The 23147-nt window shown below is 37.1% G+C and overlaps 1 protein-coding gene across 3 annotated transcripts in view; it reads right to left on the bottom strand.

The window, feature by feature from the left end:
- Positions 1 to 1483: 1483 nt before the first annotated feature.
- ENPP3 (ectonucleotide pyrophosphatase/phosphodiesterase 3) overlaps positions 1484 to 23147 on the bottom strand; it is a 37066-nt gene continuing 15402 nt past the window's right edge. For 2 of the 3 annotated variants that reach the window (XM_032101731.1, XM_032101733.1), the window contains 16 exons: positions 23073 to 23138; positions 22148 to 22220; positions 21573 to 21681; positions 21291 to 21419; positions 19944 to 19975; positions 17112 to 17239; positions 15352 to 15418; positions 13836 to 13923; positions 12908 to 13077; positions 12736 to 12796; positions 11842 to 11996; positions 8303 to 8438; positions 7711 to 7788; positions 6217 to 6349; positions 4495 to 4651; positions 1485 to 2984 (listed from right to left, as the gene is read on the bottom strand). In XM_032101731.1, the coding sequence (XP_031957622.1) occupies positions 2811 to 2984; positions 4495 to 4651; positions 6217 to 6349; positions 7711 to 7788; positions 8303 to 8438; positions 11842 to 11996; positions 12736 to 12796; positions 12908 to 13077; positions 13836 to 13923; positions 15352 to 15418; positions 17112 to 17239; positions 19944 to 19975; positions 21291 to 21419; positions 21573 to 21681; positions 22148 to 22220; positions 23073 to 23138 (1756 nt within the window). In that variant the 3' untranslated portion in view covers positions 1485 to 2810. Of the gene's footprint in view, positions 2985 to 4494; positions 4652 to 6216; positions 6350 to 7710; positions 7789 to 8302; positions 8439 to 11841; positions 11997 to 12735; positions 12797 to 12907; positions 13078 to 13835; positions 13924 to 15351; positions 15419 to 17111; positions 17240 to 19943; positions 19976 to 21290; positions 21420 to 21572; positions 21682 to 22147; positions 22221 to 23072; positions 23139 to 23147 lie in introns of all 3 variants that reach the window. The other variant, XM_032101732.1, reaches the window with a different exon arrangement.

The raw sequence follows: 23147 nt of genomic DNA, 5'->3' as shown, positions 1-23147 counted from the left end.
GCACTCACTCTTCTCTCAACTCCCAACCATTACAGGCAAAGCAGGCTGTGGCTGAGCTTCCTGGACAGTGAGCAGGTTGGTTTGTGGGACACATCAGCTGCCAAGTCTCCTTAATGTATATTCATAAGCAATTAGTGTCCTTGGCACTTCTCCTGCTTTAAGTCTGGTTGACGTCAAACCCACAGCTGTCCCAAGTCCTGACCCTGGCTAATACTAAGTTGAATTCCACCCAGCACTTTTCATCCTTCAGAGGACACTCCTGTCCTTTGGTTCATGCTTCAGGGTCTGGGAAGGATTTGTATTTCCTGCCACTTTTAGACTATAGTAAGGAAAGTCACTCCAGTAGTCTTCACTTCTCCCTCCCCAGGGAAATTGTGATGGGACAGGCAAGTGCTGCTCTAAGAGGACACTCCTGAGCCTCCACTTTTCTCAAGACTTTGGGTCCAGAGGCATGACAGATTTGCCTGCCTCTCTATTGACAGCTTTTCACCCAGAGGTAGTAACTCCCCCACTGCACAGAAATGGCACAGTGAGGATAGAAAAAAATCTGTACTTACAAACACAATTGCACATGTTGTATATGAAAAATCCCACCATCCTATGTACAAACATTGCAGGACCAGTACAGGAGGTAATTTTAAAAACAACCCTTTCTATATATATCCATTGACACTATTTCCCTTAAGGGACCATGTCCAAGGTAAAGGGTATTCTATGCCACTTCAATGTCTGCACTCAGCTTTGAAGGTACTTCAGGGGGGTACTGACAAAAAGCCAGCGGTCTCTGTAATAAATATTAAGTGAACAAAAAAGGTTTGTTTTATAGACAGTCTCAGAGAGCCAGGGTGTGGTGTTTAGGAAATAGCAGCACTTACTAAAAAAACATCAGTTAAGCTTTTCCTTGGTCTGCCTTTTCTGGAGCATGATAGGCTGTTTCCCTTGCCTACTTTCTTTCATTATTACTCTGCCTTGCTACAGAGAAAAGACTAGATATAGGTAGCGCCAAATTTCTATATCTGCTTAGAGATTTGGTTCTAATCCTCCAAAACTTAAAAGGACCCAAGCATAAGAGAGGGAAACAGCAAGGTCCTCCAGAGTTCAGACTTCTGATGTCTACAGGAGCGTGCAGTTTCTCAGCTTCAATAATGGTCTATGGAAAATCACATTTTATGGAATTTACATTTTTAATTCTCACATGTAAGGTGGCTCTGAGAGCTGAGACTTGGCAACATCTGCTTTTACAGTCAGCAGATTACTTTGTGCCTATTCCACTTCAGCTTCGGGAGTTTCAAAACTGGCTGAAAAATACGGAAACAAAGGGCTTACCAATTTGGGAAAGCTATACTCACATCCCCTAGAAAACAGAAGATTGAAATATTCAGAAACAACATTCTTAGATCTCAGGACAAAGGAGAGCGGTTAACAAAGGAGGATTATGTTTTTAAATTAAATACAGTGTGTTTATTTTGTGTTATTGTCTATTTGTTATTACTTTAACTTTTGAATTTCTCAGCATTTCAGAGTAAAAGAAACCCAATCCATTTTACACATTCAGTCACTGTTCTTTTGTCCCACTCTTCCAGAGTAAGAGTGTAGATTTTTTTTTACTAGAGCTAGGATATGATTTACCATGCAGTGAAAAACCAGTTGTGTTCTTAACTGGGGCAGTTTAGCAGAAATTTGCTTTAGGTGGGCGGACTTAGATGCCACAACATTGTAAGGTGGTGAACTACAATTCCACGATGGTGTAATGGTTTAACTGAGATAAAAATCTTTACATTCAGCTTGGTCCCACGTAGTGATTTTAAGATCAGTATAGCTAAACTCTGTCTGGTGCCTGGGCATACACTGATCATCTAAGACTTGGGGGGAGAAAAAATGTCTTGTGGTGGGTTTGGAATTTTGTGCAGAAAAGGCTGGAAGTTTAAAGCTTCCTTCCTTAAACAGACATACCTCCTTCAGTCCACAGTTAGCTTTATAGATTGAAACACACTTTGACATGTTTCTTTAAAATGCCCACTGAGCCTATAAATCAAATTTTGCTGTTGCCAGGCATTAGGAAACCATTGCAAATACAAGTAAATTGTAAAAATTGTAAAAATAAATACAAGATAAAATTCTTTTGTGTAGAGCATTTCTTTTACCTCTTCATGTTCAGATTGTTTTAAGATTTCTGAAGGGTACGGCATATGGCTCATTTACTCTAACGTCACTTCACTTGTTACTGGCAGAATGAATTAACCCAAGTGGAAAACACAGGTGATGATCACTTGCACTACATATAAACCTTTTGTGAGTCTCAATATGTTTTCATGGAATTAATAGGCAAGAAAGAGAAATTCAGAACATTTCAGGACATGCTAGTGTTAGAGAACCATATCCTTTCTGATAAACACAAGGGAAAAAACACACACACTCCTCTCAAACTGTTTCATTTTTCAACTCCATTGTAGAAGTATTTTATATAAAATGTATAATTCTGGTGTGTATGCACTATAAAATATGTCCTTTTGCATTTTTATTTAATCACTACTACGACTATATATACTATATCATATGTCACGTATTTTTATAGTAATATCATATATTAGTTTTTGCATAATAAATATATATTCTGTATTTTGAAAGCCTGGCTCAGCAACAACGATTTAATTCACTTTAGATAATTTTATGCATAGTTATTATTCAAATTTTATTGGCAAAAAACACTTGACTGAAAAACACAAATTTGAAAAATACTTTAGCAAGGGAAAAACTGAAATCATTTAAATTTTCTTTCTTCCAAGCAGTGACACTTTTTTCAAAGATAATCAGTTGCTTTCAGTCTCAAATATTGGCAAAAATGTCTTTAGCCGTAAGATCTCGGAGATGGGTTCATTTCTTTCCTGGTAAAAGTCAAGCCCAGTTAGCAACTCCACATCCCGAACACGTGCAGAATGAGCCTGAACTCTTTCTTCAACCCATTCAGAAAGTGTCTTATTTTCCTGTCAAAACAAACAAGAACAATGTTCAAACACATAAAAGGCTGCCTATTGCTCTGTGGCAGTGTTAGGCAGTTACCAGTGTTTCACCTGGTTTGACAGACTAAGGGCCTCCAGTTGGTTAAACTTCTTTCAGGCTTTCCTAGGCATCTTTACAGCCTTGCTTTTAGGGATGTCATTTAAACAGAATCAAATAGATGTCTCTTCTACTCACCTCTCCACTTCCAAAGTGACAGAGAAGAAAAATTATGCTGAAATAGCAAGTGTGACTTTTAACTACAGAATACATGAGTCACGTTTCAAACACACACGTAAGGACAGTTTTAGTTACAGTACAAATTAACTGCACTGCTCAGGTCAGTCAAGCAACAGGCACCTGACAACCCAAAAAAAGTCCTTACAGGAGCTCAGTCTTCATTGCTGGACAGCAACAATAGTTGCTGGTTAGATGGGGAAAACAATGAAAATGTAACCGCTAATCAAGCAAAAATATTATTTTCTCTTCCTTTACTACAAGGGCTTTTTGCAAACAGATGGTAATTTGCTTTTTCATTAACAGTATCTGCTTCTGATGCAAATGATCTGTTAAATGTATATTACTGCAAGAACATGATGAATATAAAGTGTGAAGATATTTGGGGCTTATTGCTAAATTTTAGAAATGACAGTCAATTTCTAAAGTATAAAGCCTAATTCATTAATTATTAGTCAACCCTCAACTACTAAAAAGATCTCACTGGGAAGTTGTGGATTGTCCACACTACAAACGGGGAGACACAGAAGTTGTTGCCAAGTAGGGCAAACTTGCACTGTCTGGAGTTATGAGCTCAAAATTATAAATAAAAACCATCTGTGAGGGCCAGTTCAAGTCTGTGCAGCTGTACTTGTACAATATAGACACTGAGTTAAGGAGCCTTCTGCAACCCAGAGTTTGTGGAATAGACACTCAGCTGCCTCAACAATACATATTAGACTCAGATAGTTTATTTTGTTTGCTACAAGGCATAAGATTTACTCTGTTACTGGTAAACAGAGATTTTATTTAACTCAAGTATGAATTTTAACTGCAGGACCATCGATCCAAATGTTTGCTGTGTAATTTCTCATAGAGGTGGAATAAATGATTGAAGGAATTTTCTAGCAACTGAAGGGAATAACACTCAAAGTCCTCTGATACTTCTGGAGTAAATTTATCCTGCAGTCTTCCATAAAGATATCCCATCTCCCTGTTGCCTGTGCTGCTGTTCTCAGCCCTTCTCAGGTGACAGCATTTCCCAGTCCTTTTATCAAACCTTCCTTTCTTCTTCCTTGCTTCCTATCAGCTCATTAGTTTCCAGCTACCTCTCCTGGAGCTCCTTGATCTTCCGGTGATTGCTTTAACTCTCAGCTCATTCTCAGCTCATGGGGAATGAGTTAATTTAACAGACTCACAAAGATTCTCTGGATGACTAGATTCCAATGAGAATCTGTTCACAAAGTTCATTGGTACACAGGAATGCAGAACTATACTTACAGCACAGCTTTCAGTGTTGTCAGGTCGATGAGGAATGATAAAAGACAAAGCATCCAAGGACCCTGAACAGTTCAGTGGAGTATAGGATGTATTCTTGCAGCTTGTCAGAACCACATAGTAATGGGTTGGGACAGGGATTTTTGTATTGTTTACATACCTACAAAACATTAATTCAGCCATTTATTGAGATATCAAGTATTAAAACCACTGATGCAATTAGAAATTTATAGAATTTATCTCAGCATATATCTTCCAATACTATATGACTTAAATTTCTTTTATAATTGAAAAAAATACTTGATGGGATAGACAGCCTCACCATTTATTTCACAAACAGCCAAATATGCATGGATTACTCTGTGTGCTACAAGCAGTCCCACTGAAACAGGACTGCTTAACATGGTCAATACTCTATTTTGCCAAAGCCAGAGATCCCTACATCTGGAAGAGTCAGGATAGAACATCATATTTGCCCTTCATCATACTAAGAATTTCAGTGATGTGAATTGGAGGAGAGAGATGAGAAAATTACCTTCTGACTCCTTGCCATTGAGAAATGCCAGAATGGTGATGACTTGTGGCTGTGTGCTCTAGAAACCAGTTTAGGATACTCAACTGAAAATGTCTTTGCTGCCCTTTTCTGACTATTCTGCAAACATGGTCACTCTCGTGTATAAACTGATAAGGAGCTGAATGTTTCCCAAGCTTTTTTGTTCAGTATTGAATAAAACACCATCACTGAAATTATTATACTGCTCTGTATGACTGCCTAACCATGCTGGCTAAAACATGATTATTCCAAACTAGAGGCAGCATTATGTGGTCAACTGGGTATTTCAGCATTCTGCTTGGAAGGAAGTTGTAGTCTCCCCTCCCTTCCACCCTTCTACTACGTGGCAGGCTGATTTTCCCATTCTCAAACCATTTTTAACAGATGTGGTCAAGTCTAGCCTGAATAAAACATCTCCAGTGGCAGATTCAACTGTGCAGATTTCCCAGCACCTTTCTACTCCATAAATGCTCTTACTCTCCCCCAAGGCATTTTACCTAATCTAAGCTGTTGTTCTAATTCTGGTTTTATTTCCTTCTGTCCTTATTCACTGACATAAATAATTAGTCTTTATCTTTTATGTGTACCTCGAACATGTCAGATGTTGAAGTGAGCTGTGTAAGCCATAGCTATGCAAAGGTACCTCTCAGGAATGTTACATTTGCATTCCCAGTTACACTATTCAGTGAAGGCAAACACACAAATCTGACCTTTGGTAAAATACATCCATTTGAGACAATAGGAAGTGAGTGAGTGAGTGAGTGAGTGAGTGAGTGAGTGAGCCCAACAAGCAAGTGAGAAAATTATGCTTAAGCATGTCTTCGCAGGTTTAAATGTCATCTATTCTCTCAGCATTTCTGTTGCAGAGGCCCATAATCTAAAATCTAGGCATAATCTTGGGAAACTAATCACTAGTAATCACTAATCACTGTGCATGCATATAGAGATACACATGTTACTGCACAGCTTTTTTACTTGGACTTCAACTTCTATGGTACTGTATCTGTTTGCTAGAGCATTTCCTGTTGTATAAGTAATAGTGGATGTAGGATTACAAATAGAATACTCCATTATCCATGATACTTGTTTCTTGGTCTTTTTAAATAATAATTTGTGTGGAAACACAGAGGAAATCACATAGAGTTTGACTTCTGACTTTTCCATGTACTTACTGCTTAATTTCATCAGGGCTGTCAAAATGGCCATCATAATTGTAATCGAACACTGGTCCACTTATAACATTTACCCCATTCCTTTCTCTAGCATACTTCTGAAGAAGCACATTATGGAAATAGTCCCATATGTCTGCCATAAAAAGAAAATAAAAGCAAAATTAATATAAATTTCAAGTAATTTCACCACTGAAGAAAAATAGTGTGTGTTTTCCCTGTAGATTAATAATAAAAAGTTCAGAACTAAACTGCCCATAAAATCAGCTCTTTTTTACACAAAATTTGGATTTCATCAGAAGGGACATACTCTCACCTGCCATTGAAAGAGGCATGGTAAATGCTACTACAGCCCTGCAAAGCAAATTCCACTACTGGAGTGTATAATGATTCAATCTAAAGCTGAAGCTACAAACCTACAGCTGAGAGGTCATTAATTTCTGGCTGATCTGCCTGTACCTGCAGTGTGCCAAATAGTAGGAACTGACCTAATGGTTTTGTGAGAGGAATATTCACCACCTGAGAGCTAGTTTCACTGTACAGAACTCATATCAAACATCACTAGACAATATGGCTTATTTCACAGATGTCATTCCAGAAAATACAATTCGTAGGATACAAGCTAGTGAGACTATTCCAATATTTACAACTGGCATGGCAAAAAAACATGATGGGTTTGGGGCATTGAGGGCATCTCCTATTGATTTACCTGTTGTTTATGGTCTACAGTAACTTCTTGTAGTTTTCCTTGAAAAATTGGATCTTTCACAGTCTTTGATTTACTTGGAAGATTAAAGACACTGAGGTCTTCTGGATATCTATTTTTTTACATGAGTGAATGAATAAATGAGGTCTGAATGTATTAGAAAGATAGTTACATAATTGGGTTTTTTCCACCTTTTTCCTTACATAATTCCTCTTTTTATCCATTTTCTAAGAAAATGAGCCTAGGCCCAACAGTAAAACAGGATCACAAGCAGTTAGAGAAAATTTCTCCTCTGTGATTGCAAACAAATGTGAGTCGAGCTGGATGGGAAGAGTTAATTTAACTTACCACACTTGCATAATAAAAAGATCTATTATAGAAAGAGTATTGCAAAATTAATATCATTGAGGTCTTCTCTTATGATTTTGCAAAAAGAAAAAATACCATTTTCATTCACCTTGAATTTTCCCAAGGGAAATTTTTTTGAGAGTTTCATGGCTAGCATTTCATGTTAGGACAGCACAGAGGAGATGAAGAGCAAATTCAAAAGCAAACAGGTAAGCAGAGAAAAGCAGAAATCAGATGGGACTATACACAGAAAAAAACCCCCATATAAATGTGGTTTTAAATTTTCAAACATCTACTTTTAAGAAGTTTTAAATATATTTTCACAACATCTGGATATACAGCAGGCCATGCATTAATGTTTTAAATTCCTGTGATAGCTTTATCAAATCCAGAACCATAATTACAGAAAATTAATCATAATGAATCAAAATTTTGCAACCTACCTTTGAAAGCTTTATACATGGGAACAATATTGCTGGTGAGTAAGGCATCATACTGTTCAAGATCAGATGAATTGTAGTCTATATAAAGAGACCAAAATATAAATGAATGGAATACTATACAAAGACAAATTGATTCATGTGTCACTATGAGTTGTAGGTACATGTAATTCAATTACATTTTACATTTGAGCATGAGCGCATGATCCTACTGCAAACATATCTCCAAATTTGTTTGTACAATCTGTTCAATAACTAATAATTATCAAATTTGAAAATAGGAAATGAATATTTATGCAGAGGAAGAGGGACAGCCTTTCCTTCCAGTCCTTTACATCATTCCAACCAGTCTTCATCACATTCAAGTTGTTCCATCTTTTAAAAAAAACCCTTAAATGTTCTAAACCGAAAATATTTAGATACAAGTAGCAGCTGCCGTGCTTTTGGTCAGTCTGCAAACACTGGAAAGCTTTTTCTGCCCAACATGCTGATCCAAAGAAGTTTGTTTTGGTGCTTGAGTATATGTTTAAACATAAACCCACATCCAGCTGATTAAGACTTTCTAAGGTCTCTCTATAAAAAGAGCCATGCTCACTGGGAGGATAGAGGAAACTGTGGGTCAGGGTCAGCCCTTCTGGGTAGTCGGAACAATTTTGGCTCCAAGCAACAGGGATTCTAACATCAGGCCGCAGACAGTCTGAAACGGTGGGAGGAAGAGGAGATGTGTTTTCCTGTGAAAAGGAAAAAAAGTATTACACCCACGGCTGTGGCTAAGCCAATGCTTTGTATGGTTTTAACTTTCTAGAATGGACTTCATTGAATCTTCTCCTATTTTCATAGTGAATCAGGTCAATGCAAGTACTGGACACTAATGTTTTCTGGGTAGTGTTTTTCTTCTACTTGTGTTTTTAGGTAATTCAGGGAAATCCTTATGCGCCATGTAAAACTGTAGCAGCAAAATAAGGCTATACCTTAGGCAAAAACAGATTACACATTTGACTCATTCATCACTTTTACATATTTCTGGAAACACAAACTTGATGTCACATCCTCCTGGAAAGCAGCTAGTATATAAAAATTACACTATCACCTCATCTTGGCATCTGAGGATGCAGTTTCTGTAAGAATCTGTGCTGCTAAGATTTACAGATAAAGAATACACAGTAAATTTAGTACATTTTACTGGCTTCACTAACTTCACCAAAGCATGTTAACATGCTAAGATCTGGCCAAAAGTGATTCTGAAGAGTATAATTCTTTCTATAACCTTCACTTTTTTTCCTGTAACCTCTTATACACACTTTTTCATAATTTTACAATAACATTAAATCATCTGAATATGCTTTTCCGTGTTTAACTTTTTTTTCTCATCCTCATTTACATGGAACTTATTTTCATTTTGGTAAGAATGGAACGTATTTTGCTTTATACATTTATAAACAGTAGTTAAACATCTAATCTGATTTTCTGTACATTGTTTATTTTGATCAATTAAAACCAAGAAAAATAAAGAACTGGAATGTTCTTCTCATCCCTTTTTGCACTCCTTGATTTAATTCATTTAGTCACTTTTATTAGAATTCAAGTAGATGCCATATTATGGTCAGGTTGTACATTAATGGAAAACATATATACCATATGAAATGAAACATAAAAGACGACAAAAGTCTTCCTTTGACTCCTGAACAGATCATGTGGCAAAGAAAAAAAACAAAACACATTCATCACCAATTTGGCTCCTCCTATTTCAGGTCAAAGAACCATAATGTTTCCTGAAGAAAGCAGTTAAAACTAAAAAATGGCTGTGCCTATCCCATCATGAATTGTCTTTTTTAATGCAGATTATTGTTTTTTGATGAGCCTGTAATTAATGTCAAGAAGTATGAGTTATTTGCATTACATGACAGAATTCAAGCATCTGCTGTGGTGTCTTATGTCAAATTCAGTCCCCTTCAGGAGTTCTTGTCTTTTTGCAAGAAAATGTGCCTTCCTCCCTGGCAGATGAGTAAGAAAGAAAACAAATGTCCTTCAATCTTAAATTTTCCTTATTCCTCAGAATACTAAGCAACCAAAACACTATCTGATGCCATTTATTTAAGATCAGCAAGTGTATGTTATTCATCCAGTTTCAAAACTTCCAAATCACACAAAACCAGCAAAACTCCAGCCTGCATTACCTAGTTTACTGTTTAAGCACTTCTTTATATACCCCATCTTGCAAATTGTGTAAAGCACTGTACAGGCTGCATCCAAACATAATTAACCCAGGGTGCAATACAAATTCTGTCATTCCCAGGTATTGTTGCCAAATCTTACAATCAAAGGCATTAGCTCTATCTCTGTCCTCACATAGGTGTTGTAATTTACAAAGCCTATTTCTCTCGATTAGCACATATAATAAAAAATCATAATCTCAGCTTACTGTGCAAGGTAAGTCAGTGTGTGAGCTCTTACACTCAGAGCCTTTCACTGTTGTGTCTCTGACACTATTACAGATGGGATTTATTCTTTCCTATTCTTTCTATAGAAAACATACATCATTGTATTAGAGTCTGCTGTGACCTATATCCTCCAATACTTCAGTCCCAACCATTCACTGCTTCCCACAACGTTGCACGAACTGCTCTTAGAAACTCCTGCAAAATATGTATTTCTCTTAATTCAGACATTAAGTTGAGCAGGAACTTTCTTTATACACTTCCCGTGCCTGAAGTTGACCTACAGGAAAGCCAGAGAGGGACTCTTTGCCGAGAACTGTACTGATAAGACAAGGAGTAATGGGTACAAATCAAAAGAGGGGAAATTCAGGTTAGATACTAGGAAGAATTTTTTTCATGTGAGAGTTGTGAGATGCTGGAACAGCTTGCCCAGGGAAGTTGTGGATGCCCCAGCCCTGGCAGTGTTCAAAGACAGGTCTGATAAGGCCTTGAGCAATCTGGTCTAGTGGGAGGTGTCCCTGCCCATGGCAGGGCTGGGTTGGGACTAGATGATCTTTAAGGTCTATTCCAACCCCTTACCATTCTATGATTCTTTGCTAACTGAGAATTTGTTTTTTAACAAAGGAAAATGTCTGAAAATTTATTTGGGCTTTTGAGCTTTTTTTAAGCTCAATATTAAGAAGACTGCAGCTCTGATGGGACTTTTTAATCTTTTAAAAGCAAAATCAGACAAAAAATATGCCCACAATTAACTAGCTTTCATTTGTGTAATGCACTTTCATAGAAAGGTTTAAGGGCAGATCTTCAAATATGAAGTATAAAGAGTCCTTTTGAAATGGACATTTGCTTAAATGACTTTTACCCTTCTTAAGATTGAATTCCTGATCCTTCAACCAGACAGTGAAGAATCAGTAGAAAATATGGAGTGAAACTTTCTGAAATACTAACATTTTAGCAGCAATTACAATAATTTCCTCATATTTGTACTGATAAATAAGAAATCACATAGACATCAATAACAGTCCTCTTCAGACTGAAGAATCAACATAGAAACAGTTTCCACAAGGCAACTTAGAAAAAGGGTCAAATTATAAGGGCAAGTAAGCCCATGAATGTCCATTCATTTACTGACCCTGAAAACTCAAACAATTTATTCCAGAGCCACATACCTTTGAACACTCAGAGGTTCATTCAACTATAATTACACTTTTCAGAAGTGATATCATGTAACAGAGAGCAGACAACATACAGAAATAAGCATTAGTGCAAACTGTCTTGTAGAGTTGCACAAAGGATATTTAATAGGAAAAATATCATGGTACTCATAGGAAAGCTTGAAATTCTGATTTGGAAAATCACACCCTGCTTTTCCACAGGAACTGACAGGCAAGGGGACCATTGTCTTGACAGCATATCCCTTTTACAGAACAGGCTTAATAGAACCAGCAGCTCTATTCTCCTATCTCTTTTGTGTCCCTAACAAATCGTAATTCCCACTTTCCCAAACTATATTTTAAGATAGCTGAAATTTAAATGATATCAAAGACACTTTTTCAGACGCAAAAGCCTTAGTCACATGACATCCACCAGCCCTTAAACAGGGTTCCTGATGAATTCCACATTTTTAATCCATTAGATCCCATATTTAAGAGTAGATATTTGATAGATAGTAGATATTTGATATTTGATAACCTACAGGCTTATCCACAGTGTAGGCAGTCCACAGCGGCATCCAGATATCATAGCTGTATCCACTCACATACTGACGATGGGAAAGGAGGCAGTAGACATTTTCCTTCTGAAGAACTTTGGGTCTCCCATATGGCAAATGAGATGAGCTTGCCTTGTTAACTAAAAGTTAAATAATAATTATCGATTTATTCTTCTATAACATTTGGGATGGCACAAAGGGTTAAGAAAAATTGTTAATTAAACTTCAGAAAATACAAGTAGATCCAACAGTAAACCTGGTCATGTGGTTCTTTAGGCTTATAAGTAGAATAAAAAATGTAGAAAATAGTTTTCATATTATGTTTAATGTACAAAAGTCAATATATCAGCTTAGCAAATTCTTGTTTCTTTGAAATTTCATACCAATGTAAATATTTTGAACTTATCTTACCAAGTGGAGGTGAAATTTACATCTTATTTGACTAGGAGGCATTACAGTGTTTCCCAAAATTTCCAGAAACACCATTAAAAAAAAGCAGAAAGAAGTATCTATGAGAATTTTTGATCAGAGAAAGGCAAAGTAATGCATGCAGGGTAAGGAACAAGAGTTATGGCACATAGCCTGACAGTGCTCAGATTTTCTCCAAGACCATTGAAATCCGTATGGTGTTTTCCAAAATTTTAATGGGACTCAAATCCTATTCTTATACATACATGAGGCTTTAACAGAGCTCCTTAGCATTTTTTAAAGAAATGCAATGGAAAAATAAAAAAAAAATTGTGCTCCTGACCTGATTTTCCTACTTCACTTTCAATTGTAATTAACGTTGCAAAAATTTCCACTGGAACCAGTGATATAAAGTATAAACCAGGTGCAGATTTAAAAATACTGCTGCCCTCTTCATTTTTTGCTACTTACTTTCTTCTGCGGTGAGATTTAACCTCTCGTTTAGCAGTACTTCTTGTGACGCATTTGAGATCTGTAAAATAAAAGAGAATTGCTCAAAATGAGTCCACTGCTTAGAAAAAAACAAAGCAAGCAGAACACACTTGACAGAGATGATTAAAAGATGCCAGAAACCCCTATTTACTTGTGTGCAATTGCATCCCAGGTCATCTGCAGGAGCCAGATTGGAAACTGGACATGAATAGGGAGATGAGACTTCCCTTGGATGTGAAGGATTGTAAAAAGGTTTCTTTAAGAGGTGATTCAAGCTGCCATGTGTTCCATTGTTTTGTGCTGGTACTATCTGCAACAAATCTGTTGAAACATTTGAAATTTGTAAACATATTTTAAGACTAAAATGGTATTTTAAAAAAGTCATTCTCTTTCCAATTCTACTCATTTCCTAGTCATTTTAAATGTAGAAGAAATAGCTTATTCCATTATTTAAAGTATTATGGTAACTACTCCCACCAACTTGCAAATTTCTAGGTCTGAAGGTTCTTTGCTATCTTCCACTGCATCAAGATTTAGTCATTATAGATTTGAGTACTGCTGATACAGTTTTATACACTGTCATAACATTCATAAGATTAGACGGTCTAATGCAGACTATAAATGTTATTGCAAGTGCATCACATTGCGAAACATTGTAGTAGCCAATTGCACTTTTGTGTGATGCTTTAATCCGTATTTTCTGAGGCACATGCTTCCTAATTGCTCGCTGCTGGGACTGCAATGGTCCATCCTAAGTTATGAGCAAGAGCAGTTGCTCTCTACAAGATTCTTATCCACAATTCCACAGGCATCAGTTTGAGAGCAAACCCACGTGGCAGGTGTGGTTCCCCCTGATTCTTTAATGGAATTCTTCTGCAATCAGAAAAAACCTTCAAAGCAGAACAACTTCTGGCAGTTAATCTCTTAGCACTGTAAAGAAGGCCTAAGAGCATGGCTTCAGTGTTTTGTTTTTGAATGAATTCTCTCAATTTTTAGCTATGCTTCTTTTAGCTCTTACAACACTGGTATTTGAAAACACTAGTAGTTTATCATTAAAGTACTGGATTGTTTCTACTCACCACACATAAGGTTGTAAACCTCAATGTTTTCAAAAGCATCCACTTCTGTTTTCTCTTTAAAGCTTGGGCCATATGCTAAGAATATAGCCTAGAATGTAATAGCAATATTAAAAAAATGGGTTATCTTCAGAAATCCAAATCCAAAACCAATTCAGTTGCACTTTATGAAAACTGAGACAATGGCAAAATATAGTATTTTTACAGTCACAACAGTTAAACATACATGTTTGTTCTGGTAAGGAAGGCAAATTTATACCATTGCACATAATTTGAAGAAAATTGCAAAACAAGAATTCATTTAGCATGATATTTTAAACTGTATCATGAATCTTACTTGGTTTTGGGGTGTTTTTTTACTACCTGCTGCACTCTGAAGTCTTTGGGTCACTTAAGAGTCTATGTCCATGGCTAAAGAGAGGAGCAGGGAACTGCAGAGGCCCATTCCAAGCTCAGCAGAGACCTGTATCAGTGCCACCAATGGTACAGTGCTGGACAGCCCTTGCTGGAGCCTGCAAGCCTTGTTGCAGAACACTGATAACTATGTACAGTCTCACAGGAGTTTCTACTGCTTTAGGAGCCTCCTGAGCTGCCTGCCAGGAGATACAGGAAACATGACTAAACAGGACAATGATCTGTTCTAAAATAATATTATGTGTCCATAATGGAAAAGGAATTTTTAATTTATTATAGAAAGATGACATTTTGCTCCTTTACTAAAAAAAAAAAAAAAAGCCTTGGTTGTGGCACCTCAGTAAGCTTATCCATTATTAAGGTTTCATGGTAACCAGAATTTACCTTTCTTTCCATACAAACATTCACCATATTTCTGATCACTGACATTTGGCTTTAACATTGTTGTAAAGATCTAGAAGAATCTGATTCTTAGGCATGAGACTTAAGAGTGGCATGCTTGATCTTAGTTAAAGGTTCACATCACAGAAAGTACATGAAAAACCAAAAGCTCAAGACCTCAAAATACTTTCACTGTAACCAGAAGTGAAAATGAGATGAAACAGCAACACAGGCTATACTAACATACAGGCTATGCTAATTATTTTTTTGTTCTGGTGATACGATTAACTCTGGTAAGAGAAGCAGAGACAATGAGATTTAACTGATTTGAGCATACAGGCTTTCAGATGCTCAGATGAACTGCCAGAGCCTATGGAGATTTTTTGGTCATTGCCTCAGTGGAAGAATGACAAAACAAAAGAATTAAGTGTCCTGTAGCTAAACATGGTAGACTTGGTTTACAGTAGTCTACCGGTCTCCAAGCAGGTAAGGTAAGCCCAGACTGGTTTTACTACAGGACCCCAAAGAAACAGGCCTTGCACACATTGATGAAAGGCAATACAAATATTTGGACCTAGTATGTGTTAACACTTTACACATCTTGTTGACAGAAAAGAAAAAGTACACTGCAAAAACTATCATTATTCTGTATTCTGGTGAGTTACCTGGCACATCATGATTTTGTATATAAGAAAGTGCAAGACTTGAATAGAAATCATCCTACCTCCATACTTTTAAATTCGTTGTCATAGCCATGGTTACCTCCATCACAATATGTGTAACTTGCATCCCTAAGGAGAAACCATCACAGAGTATGAATAAAAATGACACAAATAGAAGCACTTAGTAACAGTCGTTGTGGCTCAGAGACACAATCATTCCTTAAGAACTGACTCTGCCATCATACTGCAGTACTTATGGTTCATCACTGTTCACTTCTATGAAGATCTCTTTCTCCTTTAACAGAAATTGCTGTGGGCAGTAATAAATTATCCTAGATGGATATGAGTGTACAGTGAAACAATGTTTTCAAAATAAATTGAAAAAATTGCTATTTTTGAACTGAGGCCTTTGCCTAGCTACAAGTTGCAGAACAAGTGTAATCTGTTTAGGAAGAATTCCTAGTTACACCCATTTAACAGAAAACTTACCATGGGAAAACTCTGCTGTTAGCCTCTGTGGAATAATATGAATATGACTGCAAGAGAATTTGCCTTACACGACAGTGCATTTTCATCATGGATTCTGAAGGGTAAAGAGACATGTGGATAATGTGGGCTTGGGTTACAGAATTAATAACATGTCAGAATACTCTGACATAGTGACTAAACCTTATTTTTATCTACCCATTGCTGAGACACATGGAAGAATAAAGAGACAGTCACTCCATGCTAATTCAATGCACAGTTGTCAAGTGCATGTATCCTGCTTTCAGAGGCTCAAGAACATTTGAGCACAGTTTAAAATAGGGTGATGATAAGACTTTTTCAGGGCACATTTCTTTTTGAATGTCCTGGACAATTATTTGGCTACACCAAAACAAACAATCAAGTTGCATATTCATTTAGATCAGGCATTTTCTAATGTTTTAGCAGTCTTGAAATTCCAAGCTGGATCTCGCTTCTCCTGCGGCAATACTGTAGCTCAGTAAATACAGTATTGTTGCAAACACTACAGATGTCTGTATTGAGTTTTCAAAGCCTCAGGTCTAAGCCTTGTCTGAACTGCTCTTGACTTACTCAGAGTTATTTTTTTAATGTTTCACTCTTGCAGCAATTTTTTGTAATGACCAGGTAGTTATGTCTAATTTTTTACCTTTTCAGCTTATCTTTGCGTGATAATGCAAGTACACCTAACACATGTAGAGTGCACCATGTCTACTGAACTGAGATGTAATGTTAACTTGCAGGCTAGTGAAGAATGGGCAAGCTGTACTGTTAGCATGCATATAGGAAGAACCCCACTGCAATCACAGAGTGAGGAAGCAGAAACTTCAACGTCCTATTCTTCCTGATGAAGGACTCCTAATGCTGATCATTGGCCATATCCACACGTGCACCAGACTAAAGCAATCAGCCTTAGAGAAGGGCAGTTGAGGGGTGGTGACTGCAATGCCAAGAAAAGGGCTAAATATGGGAATACCTTGTGTAAAAATCTTACATTATTGTTTGCACTATTTTTGAGAATTTTTCTGTTAGGTAGTATCAATTTTTTTTCTTTTAAATGTTTTTTTCTTTTGGTAAAAACTTGATGTGGAGCAATGATGATTCTTGTATTAGACTGTTAAGTTTTGAATCACACTAATTCTTGGGCTTTCTTTCGATGAGGCATGTTTCCTTTTTACACAGTATGATTTTAACTGTAACAAACATGGAAATGTAACAAGTCTAAAGCACAACAGGAAATGAAGCATCTGTGAAGGAAATTAAAGGGATGAGAGTGGGATTAAAAAAAATAGCATAACAATCACACAAATTATGTTACCTCACAGCCAGCCACTGTCGATCCACCAAAAGATGAACTTTATCAATACGAATGTTGTTAGCATAGTGGAACCGTTTGGGCAGGTCAGGAGTCAGATAGGGCTTGAAGTGCTGAGGGGATCTTCTGCACTGTGCCAGAGGAAAGAGTCCAGTCACGAGTTTCGCTCAGCTTCAAAAACCGTCCATCATTCAAAATTATCACAAACATCTCAGTGACAGGAATGCAAGCACAAAGCCCATTATTCACAGACAGCTTCTCGGATGACCTGTAGATGTCATTTTTGGCCCCAGAAGCAATGCAAGGAAAAGCGACACTTTTTTGGAACTCTTCGAAAATACACTACATACAATATGTATAGCAAGTCCACAAATATTGTGGTAAAAGTACACCTAAGGCTGGAAGATACTCAGTAGAAATATTTAGTCTCTATTTCTGTAATAATGTCATTGGTATCTAGTTGATAAGATCACACTTTACAAGAGAAAGTTCCCTGGAAGTTTATTTCTGCCACCTTCAGTCACTTTACAGTAAGTAACAAAGCAAGCCAACTATACACAATGGGGCAGTCTAGGGTTTTAGCTGCAAGCCTGAACACGTAAATGTCCATTGCTCAGCTGTTAGCTAAAGGTCTTCGCTTTTACACCGACACTTAGTGTGTTAATATAACACTTGCATTAGCAGGCGTGCCATGGAAGAGCTTGGAATTGCGAGCCTGATGATAACCATAGGGGATACTGCAAAGACCTAACTATATATGGCCATTAGAAGCCATTCCAGCTGGCTGCAAGCATCATGGCAACATTTCAGAAGTGTTGCTCCTGATCAGGCATCCAGCACTGGGATAACCCAGAATACCTGAAATGCTAAGGGAAGAGCTGCTAGGAAGCTGGGTAGGCCACAGAAGTGGACCTGTTTTACCACATAGGCTGTGCAAACTATACCATGCCTGGGGTCTGATCTGACATCTTCACTTCTAAGTACTAGAATTGTATGCTCTGCACAGGATGCAGACTTTAAGATGTGACATGAGAGTAACCATGCCTCAGTAGTCATCAAAGAAGCACAGAGGAATCCAGGAACATGAAAAATAAGGATTCGATGTGTTTGCTAGCCCAGAAGAAGAGGTCTAATTAAAAGGAAAAATAGAGAAAATCAACATACGACTTTTATGTCTATTCATTAGCAATTAATATACAACACACAACTCCCTTCTCTGAAAAAAGCACTCATTCTAGTAACTTGACAGGGACAAAGTACACTAACCATTTATGAAGAGAAAAGGAAGGAGGACACGTCCTTACACCAGGCTATTCCCATAAGGCATGAGATGTCACATCTCTGTAACTATTAGCAGTAGCAGTTTCAGCTGAGCTTGAGAACATGCAAATTGTGATATTCCCATCATACCATGCTCTTTGATATGACAGACTCCATATCATACAGCAAGGTAGGGGATGTAGCACTGAGAAAGCGCCTTCAGCTATTTCCAGCCATTGAGCCTACTCCCGCATGTTCAACAGGTTAAAGGAAGACCTCTAGTGGTGATTTATCGGAAACATACCCATCTAGGAGTCCAGAATTTTTACAAACTGAAAGCATTTTTCCTAAATATACCACAACACCTGTCTACTACTTAGCCCAGGACAAGCCACAGAATAGAAAACAAACTGGCAATGAAGAAAAGAAGGGGGAGTTATGACAACACACTGAGAGCAAGCAGTTTAAATATTTAACTCACTGTAAATTGTAAAAGGAAAGAAATACAAAAAGACAACTGTCCTACAAGATTTTTAGTTTGTCCAGCACATTCATCCCACGTGTATTAATGTATATGTTGGACACAACAACAACAACAAAAAAGGCAGTGAATTATCTGTCTAAAAAAGTGTAAGGAAAAAACATGCACTGTCACATCTTAACACCTTTCAGTAAAAAAAATAGGTTTGGTCTTCCTTTGGTTTGCACTCCGCTCTGCATTTCTTTGTTTGTATCCTTCGGAACTCAGCTGTCAAAGTGTACCCACATGGGAGACACGGGCAAGCTTGGATGTGCCCTCAAGTGCTACATCCACTCAGCATGGCTTAGTTCCAAGTAGAACTACCAGTACAGGACCCTGTGGTGGTGCAGCATACATAAAAGCACTGCAAGTATTTCAGTGATATGTCAAAAGATCCTAAGAGAGTCATACTGCCTGATGCCAAAGGCCCATCTTGCCTAGTACTCTGTTTCAAAGCAGATCTCCAAAACTTCCAGAATCAGACACTTAGAGAAAGTGTGTAAGAACAAGCCAAGTATTGAATGAAGCTTCTTTCTTGTACCTGTTTAGTTTCACCTAGGCTTCAGGGACTTTTAAAGTCAGGTGTTCCTTGTGGATCAGGTTTAAAAGCCCTTACAGGGCTGCCCTGCATTAATGTCTCTAAAATTCCCCCTTTCTATTTCTATTTCCAGCCTCTACAACACTTCATGGCAATGTGCTCTACAATGTCATTACCTGTTGTGTGGAAAAGTTACTTTAGCTTAGCCTGAGTGCAGCACTTTTGGTTCAGCGCTAACAGATGCCTGTTGTCTAAAGCATCTCTGTGCTGTATTCTGTTCTACCATGAAGATACACCCTGGTTTCTCCCCCTGAAGTCAGCCACTTCTCTTTCAAAGTGAAGTAAGTACCTTTATGCATCATCTTTGAACAACTTCCAGAACTGCCTCCCATGGCACACTGGAGTCAGTACACTATTCAAACTGGCACCATAGTTCCATTTTTTTACAAACTGTGTTTTTTCATCAGATTCCTATTAAGAGTAGCTATGAGTAAAAGTTACGAGAATATTTACTCACTGTGAGGTTTTTAACGATTCCTTCTGAGTCAACTGTTAAAAAGAAAAGATGGATTAATATACATTTGAACAGCTGAAGGACAAAGCCTCATGAGAAAAAACTTAAACACACTTTTTGTCTATAAAATTTTCCTTATTAGCTTGTGAAGACTGTGTCAACTATAGCCTTCCACAGGTAGGAATGTTACATTTCTAATGGTCACTGCCTGTAAGTGTGCCTGTGGAAGTAACTAGAACTTTGGGTACATCAAGATAGACTGTAGAAAACTGCCATGGTGATGACTGCCTACACCTAAAGCTGACAGATCACCAGACCTGAGGTTTTTTCTCTCATCTAACCTCAGTTTGAAGTCTAACATTTTTCACATTGAACAGGACCTGGAGCAGTTGTCTTGTATTTCGCTTCCAGCAACAGTCACAGAGAAAATTTCAGTCTATCTTGGTATCTTCACCTCGCACATTTTGAAAGAGTGATTTAACCGTTTGACATTAACTTTCTATAAAGCAAATCTGAGCACTTCATGGAAGGAAAATTCCTACAGAAAATCTAAGACTATTAGAGGAAATGAGTCAACAATTTTATTGAGACTGAGACACACAAAAAACATGACCATTCTTTCCGCAGCTCATTACTCTGATTTTATCTGACTTAAACCAAAGAAAGTCTGCTTTATATCATAAAAATATTGTGCCTTCAACTGTAAGTACAATTCTAAAATATGAATAAAAAGTACAATGAGATCCCAGCTCTTATTTGCAACCTGCAGTAACTATGCCTCTTACAATACCTCTCCATTCTTTTCCCTGATACAGAAAGTTCTGGGATTTTTTTTCCAGTCTGGTAGCATGGTATCTATTTCAAGTCAGAGTTAGCTCACATGGTTTCAATTTTCTGTTCTTTTGAGATATTAGCTGAAGGGCTTAACCAAGGCTTAGATTCCACTGTGCTAAGGTTCAGATTCTGTAACTTTGTACACACAGTTAGAAATACTGCTTCAAAAAGACTGACTCTGTCAATGTTGCACAAAAAATCTGTGAAGAGCCATACACTTATGAAAGCCCTGAACTCCAGTCCCAAACAATAAAACTACCTTTACTTCATCTTTCCATGCCAAAAAAACACAAATCAGAGTCTGCAACGATCTTTTCTAACCTTCATCCAAATTTCATCTAAAGTGGTCATTCTTGGAAAAAAAAAACCCAAACAACTTCCATGGATGTTGAAGCCAAGTTAAGGGAAACAGAAAGCTGTTCACTCTGCTGATCACTACTGATTATCCATTTCCTTATTTATTTATTTATTTCCTGCTATATTGATTGTTCAATCCCAGGGTTGGTCTACACTTACAGGTAAAATAGTCCTTTGGAACATTACGTGCTCGAATGCGAGCTGCAGGCCCAGCATACACGTAGAAATCCACCGTTTTGAAGTAATTGGTCATATACTCTAACTGCTTGCAGTAGGTCTTCTCCATCCCTAAAGGGCAACATAGAAACAGCCATCTTTTTTATGGCAATGAAGATAAAGTGAATTATAAAATGGATTAACACTACTAAGCCCACATATTGCACAGAGGAAGAAAACAGTGACTCAGTAAAATTAGATTGAAAAATTAAGTATGTACATTACCATGATCAGCTAAAACAATGAGGTTTACACACTTGTGCAGGTTTCTTTGTTTAAGTCCGTCCATGAGCATCCCCAGTGCTTGATCTGCTGCCTGTAAGGCTTTGATTACCTGTGAGATAAACCAGCTACAACTAAGATCCTTAAAGGTTTAATGTTTTGACTTCACGCAAGTAAAAATGTAATATTTTTGGGTTACATATTAGCAAACATTGAAGTACAATGTTATGAATAAACAAAAGACAGCTCTGAGGATTTGCCAGGCCACATGCCTCTAAATATCACTTTGTAATATAATTAAAGTTCAGTCTAAATATAAATATTAATATTTTTTCTAACAGTATGATCTGAAATGATTTTCTGCCATTCTGTTTGGTTTATGGGTCTTTTGATTCACACACAGTGTTGGAATCATAACAATGGGCTCAAACACAAGCACAAGTTCTTAATAAAAATCATAAAACAGTCATGGCATTTTTTCACCTACTATCCTTCTCAGGTCTATAAACTGGTTAAATTTCTAGTACAACACCATTTTTAGTCCAATTAAGTATAAGAAAAATATAGAAACTACTTACACCAGCACTAACTGGTCCAAATGAATGTCCAGAAGAATCTGGTTCTTCAATATATAAAGTGTATAAATGAGGCCTTGAGTTACAAATAAGTAAGAATGGAACACTATGAGAATTTAGAGGCAGCATTTGAAAAGCAATATTAAATGACATTTTAAAAGTATTATAAATAACCTCTTTAAACCTTGATAAAAGTCCATACAGCAAATATAAGCATTCAGCTTCCTCTGAGATCTGTAATTAATCAACATGGGCCCTTTGAAGTTACAATTTCAGTAACATAATCCGGTGTTTTTTATGGGTACCCAGAAATCACTTCGGAAAAATTCAAGATCTCAAACACCAGAGCAAACAATCGTTTCTGAGATGTAAATGGAACTACCATGTGAAATAGCTCTTCCTGACTATGCAGTGAGGCTCAAGAGAGCACATCCCAACTGCAAATACATTAAGACTTTATTAGCAAATCATCGTATAAAAGATTTCATTTCTTTATATGTCACAAAGTTAACATCATGATCAGCACTGACATTTACTTTTTATCCTGAATTACTTACTGCAATTACTTTCATGTATTTAACATTTCTTGTGCAATAGCCTTCCTATGAAATCTTTCATCCATATACTTAGACTAGAAACTGAATGTTCAATGTTTCCTACAGGCCATGCACCAAGAAAAAAGACAACCCAATAAGATAAAACTCATACGACAGTATGTCCTGTTCAGATATATGTTCACTTTTTAATCTTTTGTACCTACAGTCTTATCACAGCTATACTTACAGAACAGGCTTAAGTTCAGCAAATAATCATTTGAAATGGTGAGGAAGATTCCATGTTTCACAAACACCGACAGAAATTTCCATTTCTAAGCATTAAAAGCTAAGCTATAGTCTCACAAAGCAGGTAAGGTATTACAAAGTGTTACCTCTCAGGTTGGGCATTATCAAGCCATTTCAGTATTCCTGAAATTCTCTTTTCATATGGAACCGAACTGAAAAGA

Source organism: Corvus moneduloides, chromosome 3 (assembly GCF_009650955.1).
Source record: "Corvus moneduloides isolate bCorMon1 chromosome 3, bCorMon1.pri, whole genome shotgun sequence".
NCBI lineage: Eukaryota > Metazoa > Chordata > Aves > Passeriformes > Corvidae > Corvus > Corvus moneduloides.
Note: the sequence above shows the minus strand (reverse complement) of the source record. Positions and strands in the feature narration are given on the sequence as shown.